At 32.4% G+C, this 15,361-nt stretch overlaps 2 protein-coding genes and 1 long non-coding RNA gene across 3 annotated transcripts in view; 2 read left to right on the forward strand and 1 right to left on the reverse strand.

Annotated features, from left to right (window-relative positions):
* The window catches only part of LOC106103466 (S-adenosylmethionine synthase), an 11,180-nt gene extending 4,490 nt beyond the window's left edge, over positions 1-6,690 (reverse strand). The window contains exons 1-8 of the mRNA XM_013283247.1: positions 6,589-6,690; positions 4,170-4,502; positions 3,727-3,804; positions 3,527-3,649; positions 2,941-3,053; positions 2,569-2,712; positions 1,564-1,650; positions 695-826 (exon numbers count right to left, since the gene is read on the reverse strand). Of these exons, the coding sequence (XP_013138701.1) occupies positions 695-826; positions 1,564-1,650; positions 2,569-2,712; positions 2,941-3,053; positions 3,527-3,649; positions 3,727-3,804; positions 4,170-4,284 (792 nt within the window). The 5' untranslated portion in view covers positions 4,285-4,502; positions 6,589-6,690. The remainder of the gene's footprint in view (positions 1-694; positions 827-1,563; positions 1,651-2,568; positions 2,713-2,940; positions 3,054-3,526; positions 3,650-3,726; positions 3,805-4,169; positions 4,503-6,588) is intronic.
* A 781-nt stretch (positions 6,691-7,471) lies between these two features.
* On the forward strand, positions 7,472-10,539 carry LOC106103617. The gene is made up of 3 exons (XR_001225628.1): positions 7,472-7,784; positions 7,910-8,023; positions 8,231-10,539. It is a non-coding gene; the product is annotated as an uncharacterized LOC106103617 (long non-coding RNA).
* Positions 10,540-12,492: 1,953 nt separating this feature from the next.
* Positions 12,493-15,361, forward strand: part of LOC106103610 — a 6,658-nt gene continuing 3,789 nt past the window's right edge. The window contains exons 1-4 of the mRNA XM_013283392.1: positions 12,493-12,878; positions 13,887-14,021; positions 14,253-14,456; positions 15,070-15,241. Coding sequence (XP_013138846.1) covers positions 12,801-12,878; positions 13,887-14,021; positions 14,253-14,456; positions 15,070-15,241 — 589 coding nt within the window. The 5' untranslated portion in view covers positions 12,493-12,800. The remainder of the gene's footprint in view (positions 12,879-13,886; positions 14,022-14,252; positions 14,457-15,069; positions 15,242-15,361) is intronic.

Genomic DNA, 15,361 nt, shown 5'->3' on the forward strand with positions numbered 1-15,361 from the left:
GCTTCAGTTCCGCATTCTATGGTACTCGAACGACATAAGGTAAATAAAAAATCATAGCGTGACTTGACGTATACTGACGCTTGTGACGTCAGATGTCTGACGAAACATGACGCAATAGGTAAACGTCGCGATAAGGCTAAGGTATGGTGTAAATTAAGTTAGTCATTGAATGTACTAGAATAATTTATAGCTTCAGTATTTAGATAAAAATTATAGTTAAACCATACATTGTCTTTTTTGTTAATTTGCGTTATATAAAATTAATAACGATAAGCAACCATAGTTCAAGCAAATACCGGGTTTCATTTCTAGGAAAAAAACTTGTATAGTTTCGCAAGACCTTATTCAGAATAGGTGTAAAATTTCGAATCACATTACGAATGACCGTGTTATTTATTGTTGTTCAAAACATATTGCAAAGTATTATTAATGCTGACAAGCTATTAATGCAAGTTTTGCATAATGCATTAGTTCTAGATTGACATGGAACTTTTTGTTAATACATAATTGTTATAGAATAAAAATTAATTGCTATAGACTTTCTTAAAGGTTGTTATTTTCTAGTAAGTGGAATAAACACCGTTGTCGTTTAGTGGTCACTTTGGCCATTTCACAGAGAATTCTTAAAACAAAAGTACACTTAAGCTACACTTTACCGTCTTTTATTCGATTCTGAGTGTAATTATTTTTTTACCTGAGGTCCACCAATGATGAATAGTCCTGAAGGATTGATGTGCACAATAGTCCTGTCGTCAAAGTACTGGTCCGGGATCACTTCCTTGATGACCTTCTCCCTGATCTCCTCGCGAAGTTGCTCCAAAGTTATCTATAAGTAAAATATTATATATTTAGTTTTTAAAAACTAAAATAAAGAGCAAACTAGCTACTAAAGTGATTACAGACTATGCATATTAGTATTAAACTACACTAGAAAAGTATTTCAGGAATATGTTATGAATTTCTTTACCAATTCGTAGGGGGTTTTTTGAAGTGGGTAAAACTTAGAGATAATTGAGTCATCTATTTTATTGGAACGTGTTTGGATCACTATGACGCTAAGATGTAAAAACAAAAATATTTATAACTGACAGTGATAAATAGGTTATCAACGACATAGCGATGATATAATATTTAATTATTTACAGTTTGCATGATGAAATGTGAAATGCTATTTTCTTAAGCAATTTCATTATCGTATCGTTGGTATAAAATTTAATCATAACACAACTTGTTATGGAAAACTGTAATCAACTTGTGGTAATTTGATTTCATACAATTTTTCCACAATAACATTAACACTTTTCACCTTGACTGCAAGGTTTAATAGGATCTCTATAGCTTTTAAGAATACAATGTTAATTTTCACAAAAGTTGAGGGTTAGTTAATTGACCACTATTTTAAGATTTGGAAATGTTAGTATACAATCAAGTAACATCAGCTATAATTGTAAAATTCTTAGGATACTCATTAAACTATTAAGTCAAGTATTTTCATCAAAACCATCGAAATTTCCCTTTCTCAGTATCAAGTTATTACAAAATATTTTTGTAACTTTAACATACCTTTCCGGAATGTTGCAGTGAAACAACAACTGTGTGGACCCTCTGGGGCACAGTGGCGCCCCCAGTGAAGATGTACTCGCAAGTCACCTGCAATAAAATACACCATTCAGTATGGAATACATTTAATAAAAAAAATAAGATAAGGACTTCATTTAGACATAATTAATGGCCTTATTTTAAATAAGTAAACAGAAATCTGAATTTAGAACCCAAGTAGTCTAAACAGCATAAAATGTTTACTTCATTCGAAAATACGACATACAATCCTATTTCTAGTGTTAAAGCTATCAAATTTAAAATGGTAATAGAAAATAGCGATCAATTACACACTTGCAGACTGCCAAGGTTATTGTAAATTATACTGATTTATCTCATATAAAAATACATTGCCTTGACCATTAATTTGACAGCAGACAGACCTGTCATGTTTTGATAAGATAAAGTAAAAACTAATGCACAAAATAAGATATTACTCCAGATTAGGTTAGAAAATGGAAGACATCCATCACAATCTATTTATGAATATTTTTCTTTCACCTCAAATGGTTTTTCTAAGATTTATTCTACTCAGACTAATAGCGATGTAGACTTTACCATGAGCTAACAATATTCTTTTTTTTTGGTTGTTTTGTACTATGTGTTAACATTTGTTATGATGCAAATTATTATTTTTTCTGTGTGCACAACAACACATATTACTTCAGTGTATTTCAATGTTGTAATAATAATAGAGAATAGTTGCATTAAAACTGTTCATAGAAAAAAAGTTGTTTTCAACATAGAAGTGCCATGTTTGTAATTATAAAAACGAAATAGTCATTTGTAACATTTTAATGTAATATTATTCATTGTAAAATATTATGTAAATGTCATAATTGTGAAAAAATACAATCTATTTAATTATTATTCTCAGCATGTTTTTTTATAACTTCTTAAATAATTAATGTGATGATAGATGGTTTTATATAATGGGAAAAAAAGGAGTCTTTGTACTTATTATATTACCTGTGATTTGGAGTCAGGACGTGCCCACCAGAATTCTCCGTTTCGCCTGAGCTCTGCAATCTTCTGGTTTAATTTGTGGGCGAGCACCACTGTGAGAGGCATGCACTCTTCTGTCTCATCCGTAGCATATCCAAACATTAATCCCTAGAAATAAAAATTACATCTAGTACTTTAGAATACATCGAAAAATACTAATGTAGAAAAAATTGTATTAAAACCCGTTTTCTTTCACAAAATTTTCATTTATTAGTAAGGAATGACTAATAAAGTAACTTCCAAGTCATGAACCAATAATGAAACATCGTGGTTGATATGAAAAAAATTGCAGTGTCATGGAGTTTGTGAATAATTTGAATGTTGTTATAAACCCACCTGGTCACCCGCCCCAACATCCTCCTCACTCCTGTTCTCATGCACCCCCGCTGCAATGTCGGGTGACTGTTGGTCCAGCGCTAACATCACGCTGCAAGTCTTGTAGTCAAAGCCTGGCCCCAACATGCACATTAAGGTTACCTCAACATATAACCTAATTATATCCTAAATAATTCGTCAATCACTTATTGGAGCATGTTCGATACCCAAATGAAAAATGTCTTATAATCACAAATGATCATGCAATATGATTTTCCCATTAAAATTTTGAAATCTAGACCCGTTTCGTGCTAACAGGCTCTATTTGAAGTTTGTACCTGATCTCCAGCCCCAAAATCAATTTCCTCTCTGTTCCGATACACCCCATCGGCTATGTCTGGGCTTTGCTCCTCTAGAGCCACTAATAAATTTAGTGTACGCCAATCAAAACCTAGTGTTCACAAAATCATTACTCAGAGTGTGCTCCAAGGTCAAAGAACATTTCATACCAACATTAAATCTCAAATCAGTACCTGGCGGGCAGCCAATGGACAGAAATCTTGGTACAGTTAACTAGCTCTATGAGAAACATTGTTTAGGTGCTTACCTTTGGAAGAATCATCATATCCAATATGCTTCACAGTTTCTCTCACAACTTTTTGATAGTCAACATTTGCTTTTGATGTTATTTCTCCGCACAGCAGAATCATACCAGTTTTAGTGACGGTTTCTGGCAATCATAAAATAAATTTTAGTATACTAAAATGCTGTCCGATGTTGTGATAATTACTTCTATATTTGACTTACCACATGCTACTTTTGCATCAGGATCTTGTTTTAAATGCGCATCAAGAACTGCATCGCTTATTTGATCGCACATTTTGTCTGAAATAATGAAAGCGACCAATGTATTCCTAATAGTTTAAAAGTCATAATTTATTCAGATTTCATTTCATTTTGCAAAATATCTTCTTACACCACGTGGTGTTTTATATTGACAATTATTCATATCAATTACTGGAAACATTCTCAATTTACATTTAATATGATGTAACGACATATCGCCCTTGCTTCTACGTATTCTCGTAGGTACATGAAGTGAATAGGATTTATTCCTACTCCGGTCCATATTATCATTGTCAGAACATTAACAGAAATACAATTCATTAAAATATTTGCGCACATGTTTGAGGCGGCCATCTTTCGATTTGATAACTCGCACGAGTCCTGAAGTATAATGAAAAACTAACCTGGATGTCCCTCGCCGACAGATTCTGATGTAAATAAAAACACTGATCCATCTTCCATATCATAACTGTGCCCGTTAGTTTTTGCGTATCCATTCATTTTCGCAGTCTCCGGCATTCTGAATTTGGAGTTAGCTCACAAAAATAACCCAACAAAATCCCCTCGAAATAATACTGTGGAAAAGAGGTCTGCTACGAGTTCGCGCTGTTATTTATAAGGTCGGAGAGGCGCCACAGCGCTCCAAATTATAGCCAATCAGCGATAAGCTCACGTTCTGCTGTCATCCACTCTTGCTCTTCTATTGGTCAAAATATTTTGTTTTGATTCTGTATAACCTATAAAATAGTAAAAGACGTCAATATGAAATCCATAGTTTTCATTGTGGGCATTTTCATTCAAACTCGTTGGTGAATCTTATAAATTAAATACCTTGATAACCTTAGGTATATAACAGACTATCAAATTTTTAAATTGTACTAGTTTAATAATCTCATAACCTCATACAATGACGCTATTAAATCACTCTAGAGAACCTTTTTTCGCGGAAAAACGATTTTCCTTTCTCAATTACAAACTCACGGTACCTTTTTAACTAATAACAATCGAATCTAGCATGATGGATATTATGTTATTACGTTTGTATAGGAGACAAGTGTTATATTCAACCAGAAAAAAATAAAAGGGCAAAAAGTAATAAAAACGAAGGATCAGCCTTCTATCGCTAACGGTCCAATAAAGACAATCTTCCAACAAATATGTTGTTGATCGAAGTTAACAATAATCGCTCATGATTTAACAGTAGATGCGGAATTAAATATTTAGATCATTATTCAAGAATATTATATAATTCCATAGTTAGTTTGTTCTCTGTAAAATGGTATCAATGTATCTAACAATTTTAATAAACTCCTTTATAGACAACTTGCAAGTTCCCGCCAAAACTCCCCTAACGTTAATATAGCCGCAACGTTGCAAGAATAGGTATTATGGTATACTCGCTCTTTTAGTAATTAAAAAAAAATGGTTTTAGTGTAAAAATTATATTGTTTTTATATAGCTACTATACATGTGCACAATAATTAATTTTAACGCAATCTTGCTTGAGATAAGAACCGCTTCACTAGTCACGTGTAAAGTTGAAAGTTCGAGACCATCTTCAAAATAAAATAACACATTCGTTTAACTATATTTTTTTTTATATTAAGAGCATGTTTAGAGATGTTATTCTTTTGTATTATTAATATCATTTCAACATTGTGGTTATAATCTTACATAGTAAAGTCTAGCTTAATCTGGCCATAGATAATAATATAATGCATCAATAAATATTCGATAAATCAGTATATCACAGTTATTTTATTATTTAAGATATATCTGATTTGCAATTATTTGTAAAAACAAACAACCAAAGCCTTGATACGGTAAATACCCGTTTTAAGAAGTAGAGTTTTTATAAATCTACGTTTTGTGTCATGGTCATGGTGAGAGCAGATTCAATCTCCTTCTCCCACCCTGAGTCACTCTTCATTTGTATCTTATCCCGTGCATTACGCTTCCTCTGTCCTATATAAGGGCATTTTATATCTTTTGTTGAGGAAAAATCAAAAGTAATGTATTATTTACTTAACGGGTAAACCTAAAGTAAAACAACAATAATATATAATACGTGGAAATGAAAAAGAACAACAATTTATACACCACTTTATTTTAACTTATTGGGATTTTTTTCCTCAGATCGAGAGGGAATGAGGAAAGTAATATTAAACAAGTTACTGCTCACTAAAAGTCCCGAAATAGTTACTACACCAGTTCCATAGTACAGATGCCTCATACGAAATCTTCTCTAAGGGTGTTCTTACTATCCATTTAACTTCTCAATTTTCGTTGTGGGTCTAAGATAAAGTATACAAGTATAAATATGTAATATCATATTGTTGCTTGCAGTAATGTGAGCTTATCAAAAGTTTCAATTTGCTTTGAACCTGCCGAAACCAAGTAGACGTTGTTCTATTTTAGCTCGGTGATGGTTTTAATTTTTAAAGTATGAGATTTTTTAAAGGGATGCTTTTAAGTGAGTTAACCTTTAAATCAGGATATGTCATTTCTGATAAGAATTGCAAAAACTTCGAGCATTATAATTATTAAAAAAATATGTGATTAATGTTAATAAAGTTAAATGCTATACTGTATAGAATAATAAATTAATAATAGACTATCCGCGAAGCTTCCGCAACTGTAATATAATAGTACAGGTTGCGTTTCTTTACGTTTATTAAATTATCCTTGTATTTTATACATAATGAGATATGGTAATAGGATAATAAAAAAAACATAAAAGATATCTTACAAAAAATAGTATAAATGACAGTGGAGAAAGCTTGTTTTAATGGTAATTAATAATTTGAACATTTAAATATTTACCTTATTAAATAATGAAATTATAAACTGTAGAATTATTAATTAACACCTTGTATACACATGAAAAGCACGAAATAAATGTAAAGGACTGCAACAGTCTGAAACGTATGAATCGCGAACAGAAACTGAGATTAATTCTTGTGAATTTGCTAACTTAACTAGAGATAACGCCCCTAATGGTAAACGTGCATTCTCATTATTGATTTGAAAACATAGGCAAAGAGACAACAATCACTTAACACTACATCAATTACAGGTCTTGGTTAATGGGTGTCGCTTAGTACAATCTATAGTTTTTTCAATCTAGATTTATTTTTGTTCATAAAAATATAAGTAGATTTTTGTTCATTTACTAATATTTCCTTTACTCATGCCAACTAAGCTCTAAACTTGTGCTAGGATATGGCTCACGACTCATTCGAACCCTAGACCGCAAGATCGGTTGTCCGTACCATAAACCATTAGGCTATTGGCGCTTAAGTATGCTGTTCTCCTTCGGATTTTATGAATATTAAATTCCCTATTTATTAATTTTCCGCAGTCAATCTTATTTCCTTGATGTTGGCAACAACTTATGCTCTCTTTCCCACATCAAGGATTTTATCCAAAATATTTACTCCTTTTAGGCTTTTTATTAAAAAAAAAGTTATCCGAAAATATGCTGTGATTGCTGACATCTTAGGCAACAAAGAAGTGTGTTTTTACGCTTTATTATATTAACTAGTATAGATTTTACAAAAAAGTTAGCTAATAAAAACGTTACATATAAATTTGTTTTGGCTCTTAAACTCTCTCTTTTTATCACGGTCGTATGATGAGGCGAAAGTTCAAAAAGATTATCATGATCTCTGTTTAAAAACACATTATTTTTTACATTTGTCAACAAATAGCATAATGTTTAGAAATCTGTGTATCTGGAACAAACATTTATTTAGTAGACGGGTACATGTTACTCGGGTACTGTGATTATCATATCCAATATGAAATTTCATATGGAATTGAATATAAGGAGTGTGTTTTTAGTATAAAAAGTCAAAAGGAATTAATATTTTTAATGTTAATTTAATGTTGTTCTACCTACAATTCAGTGTAGTGTTATTGAAAGTGACGTAGCATGTATGAATTCTGTTAAAAACAAGAAATGCTTAGTAATTGAAGGAAATTGGGTACTATGATAATCTTCTATGAATCAATAAATCGTGAGTATACCGTTTATCGCCATCTTTCATTTACCTATTAAATTGTGCAACATTGCACATATATTTGGTATAATTTATATTACCTTGGAAGAAAAAAATCTGAAAAAGATTTTTTTAATTTACAGCAATAACAGGCGTGATGACGATAAAGCAGTTGCTATTAAGAGGAAAACTAAAAATAAAGTAAAACAGGGTTATACGTAATTGGAAATCGGATTTACCTTTTATTAATTTTTAAGGTATGTATTTTTATAGTTATATTTTACCATATTTTGTTTTTCCAACGTGATAAAAACTACGTTTAATAATTTAATTTATTGATTTTAAACCAGTTTAAAATCAATATCGCCCAGGCGATAAAATCTGTTATATAGAAATAAGATAGATGTAATTTTAGATTTAGAAACACTGTAAACTTTTTTTTAATAAAGACACCTGCATTCCAGGTCCCTGAGGAATATATGTCAGGGGAACGACGAAAGCAGCAAAAGCTGCCAAAAAAAGATCTACGTTTAGTTTCGACAATGGACATAAATTAAAGTCCCATTTAATGTTTAATAATTTCTAACTTAAAATAAATTTAAGGTGATAGCACTTTCGTATTACTTCACGTTAAAGTATTATAGAAAAAATATGCCTCATTCCGCTTATCAATGAATGATTAGTTCCATGCGCTCTACACATCTCAATGACGTGCACTAAGTAGGAAGTTATGACTTCATTATCTGCCTCTTAAATTAAGGGAAACATTATCATGGTTTGAGGGGCACTGTGTTATGAAAAGGTTGATAAACTTTAAACTTTTAAACAACGCAACGTTGATACTGTAATTTCGAATCTCTTCTCTGTGATTTCTGACGCAATACGTAGGCAATTCGCAATCGCTAATTGTTGTGTGTTATTACGCAAACCGAAGTATTTGAGATAGATGATAACAATCCTTTATCTTTATATTTCGCTAACGGGGTGTGTTGACGTTTATGCATTTGGTGTAGATATATTTTGTCAATTTTTTCGTAGTTTTTTATGTTTTAAAATCGCTTCTTCATTGTATGATTCTGTTTTGATGCAGTCTTTTAAAATGCACTAATAATATGCCTACACACACACAACCACACGCAACACCCATCTACATACCTAAATAAGTGCAAAATAATATAAATTTCCCATTTTTATTTTATATTTATTATTAAATAATGGTGAGGTACTTGTATTTATTTTGTTTTTGTGAATTTCATAATATCAACCGAATTAAGGGAAGTCTTTGGCTCCGTTAACACAGAGAATCAAACTAGTAAAGAAGCCAAGGATATATAATTAAATAATCAAAATACAGGATTATAAAAATTAAAACAAATTTATATCAAATGTATTTGTAAAACTATATGTGAACTGTAATATTGTGTTTTGAATAAATAAAATAAATAGATATGTTGATCAAAAAATTATCGTTTACTGGGCGCTTTAAATTCTGACATATATTTTTTTCTGTATTTTGAAATGTAAATGTTGCTTTATGTATTTTTATTAATATTTTATTAAGATGGTGGCGTCACTTCGGCGTATGTTGATCACGTAGTATTTATGAAAAGTTCTATATTACAATAATACTAGTATAGTTATTATTGTTGTTATTATCTGTGGTAATAGGTAGTACGTATTATGTAATTGTTGCAGTACTTTAATTGTTAAATATCATATCAAATGTTATTACTCATTTTATTCGTTGTTTTTCACTTACATTCGAAACAATCATAATTCAAAGATTGCTTCGTAATCTAAGTTCAGAGGTTATTTCGAAATGTTATTTTAAACACCAGATTTTAATAAAGCAAAAAGTGCGTCTTGTAGGACACTCGGGTTGTAATATAATACCTATCTCGTTCTAGACAGTAGAAAAACAGATGTTTTAATTTAAAAAGCCTGTTCTGTCCTAGGATACTCAAATATTATGTCCAGACTTTCATTTTTGCACATGTCTCATGCAGTTTAAACCACTTAGAAATGTGTGTATTTTATGGGATAGAAAAGTCGATCTTAAAATTAATTTCCACTATAGTTAATTCTAGTAACCTTGCATCCGTCGAATCTCAAGCTTTGTCAACTTCGTTCAACAATTTGCTCGAAGTAAAAAAAAAATCTCTTTGCTCTTGCGCTACTGCCGCTGCTCATACAAAACCTACCACGGACGTGTCGGATTACATTCTTATTGCGTACAATACCGTCAAACAAATCAAAGTCATCGGTCGCATTTAAGTTACGCTTATCATAATTTTATTAACATAATTCGATAACAGCAAGCAAGTAATGATAAAAATTGGACACTTATGAATGATAAAGATTGTTATACCTGACCTTTAAAAATTTTAACATATACTTGGATAATTAAACATGGTATTATACTATTGTAATGTAGCAATTTGAATAAAAATGTTATGACTACTGATATAACAGCGATATCAGAAATTGCATTAGGTACTTTAGCAGATTTATATTTGTCTAGTTTTAAAGTTTGTCATTTGAAAATACGAGCCTTCGTAAGTCTGCATGGCACTCTACTTTAGAGTAGAGCTTGTTCACGCTATCCTCATTTCAACGACGTCGCTACCTGATAAAAAAAGCTATCGAGGGGCAGCGGTAACTATATATTTTATCTATGCAGCAGTCAAGAGGTCGCAACTCATTTGCCTAAATAACTGTTAACTGCAAATGATTGCATCTTATATTCTGTTAATTACGCCTTAATTTAAATATTGTTTTGGTACAAAATGTAAATATTTATTGTTTATATATTATAGTTAAACAATTTATAAAAAAAACGTTTAAAGTCACGAAGACGGAGTAAATTTATGTTTTTACCCCTAAAGTAATTTTAGATGATCAATCTTACAAAAAAATATAGTATTGCTGCAACAATTAGCGAATTTACAAATTCGCTTTTTTGTAAAGGTTATCCGAGATTGGGTTTTAACAAATTATAGCTACTGACGCAATTTATTAAGTCAGGCGACACGGTCAGATTTTCTCACCAAATTAATAGAGGAAGAGGGCATACATACTGACTTTTAAATATTCCACATGTAGACTAAAAGTCTTGACCGTTTAAGAAGTGTAAGGTGCCATTGTTCCTCAGAGTATTATGCGGTTAAAGGCTGTTTTAAGTTAATAGCGAGAGATTTCTACCGCCTTTTGTAGCACTTTTGAAGGCAGTGGCGGGTCTCGCAAATGCGCCTTACGCTGACAATGACTGTGGGATGCCACATTGTTCCCCTGATTTAGGATTAAAGTGTGGTTTTATTGGTTATCAAATGAGTTATAACTTGTTCATACTGGATTACTATTGTATCGATTGAATATACTATCGGTCCTGTGATGTGTCCGTGAGATGGTGCCCAGTTAATGAGGTCAGAATAGATACGGTCGACACGTGTTGGGCTCTTATCAACTGATTCAAGGTCTAAGATCACTTTCTCTGCTAATCAAAATATAGTAATCGACAGATAAATTTCTTCTCCTATTTGTTAATTTATACTTAACATATCTAGAAAGATGGAAACTGAAAATTGTCAAAGAATCAAGTAAATATATGGTGGATACAAGTGTGTAGATATAAAACGAATTAGCAAATGTAACCTAAGTCTTAATGTGGAGAATAATTATGGAAGTTGTCGAAGTCAAATTCTAAGATTCGAATACTTAGATTAGACTACAATGTATTTTGGTAATAGCCTTACAACAATGAGCGCTGAGATAAATCAACATTGAAATATCTATTTTAGATTTTGCACGTAACACAATAGATGAAATACAATGTTACAAAAGTAGTAATCCATTGTTTGACTTAGTAAGCTTATTTATATGTATCTTTACAATCTCTAAGTTGAGGTAGGGATTTCCGGTGTTGACATTAATCGTTATATTTGTCGTATTAACTTTGTGTCACACGATAATACGAGAAAAATTGTTATTAAAATAATAATTTGCTATTATTTTACTACAGTAGTTTCATTTTAACGCCTGCGGGAAAGTAATAGCAAAGTATCTGCAGAGGAAGGGAATACAAAGCCATTTACAACTTCACCACATTTCCATTCACAAAAAGGACTTTTTTACATGAGTGACTTGGTTACTAAAATTGGCTTACTGGTACTACCGCCGTGAGGATAGGGTGATCAGAACCAGCAGGGCGCCCTACGCAATGGAGCGCATATTCAACTCATACGCAGAATTCTATTTGCGTTTTCTTTTTCCTCATGACATAATCAGCATTGTTGTTCAGTTGACGTAACACTTCACCTGATTCTTTCACGTCCGAGAAGCAAAAAGTAAATCATTTCTTAAGATTCATACAAGTTTACAACTACTTGTAGATTATAGCTTAAGCTTTGTGAAATAAGAAAGGTATTAATGTAATGGTAGACACAAATACAAAGAAAATAAAGGGTTTTCATTCAACTTGTATTTTAGAAAAATATTGTAAATTACTTTTTAGAACATTGACCTGGAAGGAATAAAGTTAAAATCAAACAATAGAATAACGCCAGAGATAAATATGTTGTAAAAACTATATTGCTGCTATGATGCCTTTTAATTCAATGTCTGCAATAACAATAATATACAGAATTTATCATTTTATGACTTTTTTCATATCCAGCGATAATAGAAGTTTTGAAAGCCCGAATATTCCAATCACAGTGATTATTCTGATAGATAAGCGATCACGGACGATGATAATTTGTAAACAGCTATGTTAGTACAATTAGTGGCTCCGTGATCGTGAAAAGATAATAGCTGTTGTTGAAGAGAATCAACAAAGCTGTTTTGGTTTGTGTTCGGAATGTTACTGCATTTTGTTATCAAATAGTGCGTTAGAGCATGCGCTGATGCTGTGCGGTTCGCTATTCCTCACTTATTGTGGTTGTGATTTTCTTTAATCTTATAGTTTTGATTGTTGACGTTATTTCCCTAATATAATAACTTCATTATGATTCAGTTTGGTGAAAGTTTTACGGCAACATGTACGGATTCAGACTTTTGACGTTGATTTATCAGTTTCCTTGGATTATACCGATTGTGGTTGTGTATGGTGTGGAGGTAATGTTTTTAAGTCTTGTGAATATGTTAAAGAGTTTAGCTTAACAATTCATTTTTAAATTAAAGTGACACGATTGTCTTTTAAATCCGCCTTTTGAATTTCATATTTCCTGCTTTTGTTGTGTCCATTGTTAGAATAACATTTGCTGTTAAAAATGACTATGTTCAATTTTATATAACTTTCCAGTAAAATTTAATTTTGATTTAACTCATGCCGCCAGGTGAAGACTTAATTTGTAGTCTTCTGTCAAACTAGCAAATGTTATGATACTGGACAGTACAGGATATTTCAGGAATACGTAAACATTTTAAGGAAATCCATTTTCTTTTGATATCGATTTAATTGCTTGTTAAATTTTGACATTAATGAAGATTCAGCCTGTGGTTGTTCACAGCTGTACATAGACCCCATTGTCGTTACAATGCTGGTCCCTGTTTTTGATTCTTGTTCAGAAAATATTATTTAATCACGTAACACTTGTATCACTTAGAAATTGAGACGAAAGTATGAATAAATAACAATATTCATTCAATAATATCCACAGTTTATAAAAAATTAAATAACAAATAAAGTCTAAATATGTTTCATATGCGATAATTTGATAATTTATCAAAACTATGTAGATATCAGTAATCGATTGATGAAATCAAATCTAACTTCAGCGATGACAACTGTTTGGTGATGATGTAACGTGGTGTTGGAAGAAATTGTTATCAAGACATAAACGGTAGACTTCATTTGTTGGGTAAATACTCGGTTTATACTCTGAGGGATGCAGATCGGATCAGACACATTAGCCTGATCCTATTCCTGGTTTTGCATGGTTTTTGCTTTCATAAACTGTAACACTTATAAGTAAAGACTTCCGTTACGCACTGATCGACAAAAATAAACTAAAAAGCACAGGACGGAAATGTATTGACTTAATCCTATTTGAACGCTTGTTATAATTTCTCGGTGTTTTCTTTTTAATTTAATAGCTTTAATGTATTTTTCTAATACATCAGGAGGCGGCATACCTAAACAGCTTCGTAGACCCGGTGAAATCGGTGCAGACAATATGGCAGCCGCGACACCCCAGAGTCGCATTCACCACTAACGAGCAGCTAGCCTGTGATAAGCCAAATATCTATATTTGCGAAGTGAGTTATTCATTTATTAAAGTCAACGTTCATCCTGCATTTATTAAAAAGATAATCTTTCAAAACGTTTAATATGATTTCGGTTGGGTTATATTTTTGCATTTAGGCATTAAATTGACATCTTGTAACGGAAACAGCACGTCCGACTCTATTAGATCTGTTCCCAGAAACATTATAGAGAAATAACTCGTTCTGTCTGTTGTTTTAATATTTTCCGTTTGCTTTTACTAGGAACCGCCGGAGACGGTGGCAGCAGACGAGGGCCGGCTTTGCAATTACCGCAGCGTGCGTTACCACGAGCAGGTGTACCGCTGGGTGGCGGGGCGAGGCTGCCTGCTGTACACGCCCGACTTCCTCTACGTCGCCGGACGCAATCCCATACACCTTAGTGCAGGATGCTTTTATGGACCTTGGTTCGCGCCTTGTCTCGAAGTCGTATGTTCTATTTTATAAAGTACTAGCTAATGTTCCCGGCACGTTTGGTAATGCTCTTGTGGTATTTGATGATCTGACTAAGGTGATTATTGTATACAAAAAGTAAACTCGTCTAGCGGTGTCAATAAAATTTCTCTAGTTACTTATATAAAAGACGTGTGCAATTTATTTTTAGTTATGAATTACTTGCATGCTGAATCTAAAGCTTGTAGACAGCTTCTATCGTAATATCGACGTAGTTATATAGACGGCGTTATATAAACGGAGAACGCATAAATGTTTTCTGTACAAGTTTCATCGGCTAACAAAACATAACAACAACATAGTAGTTGTCAAAAAATGTATATCGTATTAATCAATTAAAATTATCTTTTGGTTCCACAATATTGTTATGTCGGTAATAATTCCCAGGCATAACCTTAAAACAGTACCTTATATTGTTTAACATACATTTATTGTTTGTTCTTGTAACCCTAAGCAGGTTCACAAATGTGAATTTGTTTCTCTCCGTTTCCTTCTTTAGTTTCGGACAGTCGGAGTTAACAGTTTTTTGTTTACACAGTGGCTTTTTTGGGATATTTATTAACTGTCTATAACTAATTCTGTTTACCAGGTGAAAGACGACGGAACATGTGGTTGCTATCCATTCGACCCGAGCTTCGAGGAGGTGGCGAGCGCGGTGCGAGAAGCCATCATCCCGGCAGCACACGGCCGTTGGGAGCGCTGCTATTATACTGCCAGTGATTGCTGCAGTCATGTCATGGGGAGTAATATTAATATTACAGGTGAGGTTCTATTAGTTTGTAGCCTTTTGTTTGTTATCCAACTTTTACGGTAGGTATTTTACCATTAAGGCAGTATGTTGGCGCAAATCGAATTGGACCAATACCTTTCGAGAAATCAAA

The sequence above is a fragment of the Papilio polytes genome, unplaced genomic scaffold (genome assembly GCF_000836215.1).
Source record: "Papilio polytes unplaced genomic scaffold, Ppol_1.0 DF823731.1, whole genome shotgun sequence".
Lineage (NCBI taxonomy): Eukaryota > Metazoa > Arthropoda > Insecta > Lepidoptera > Papilionidae > Papilio > Papilio polytes.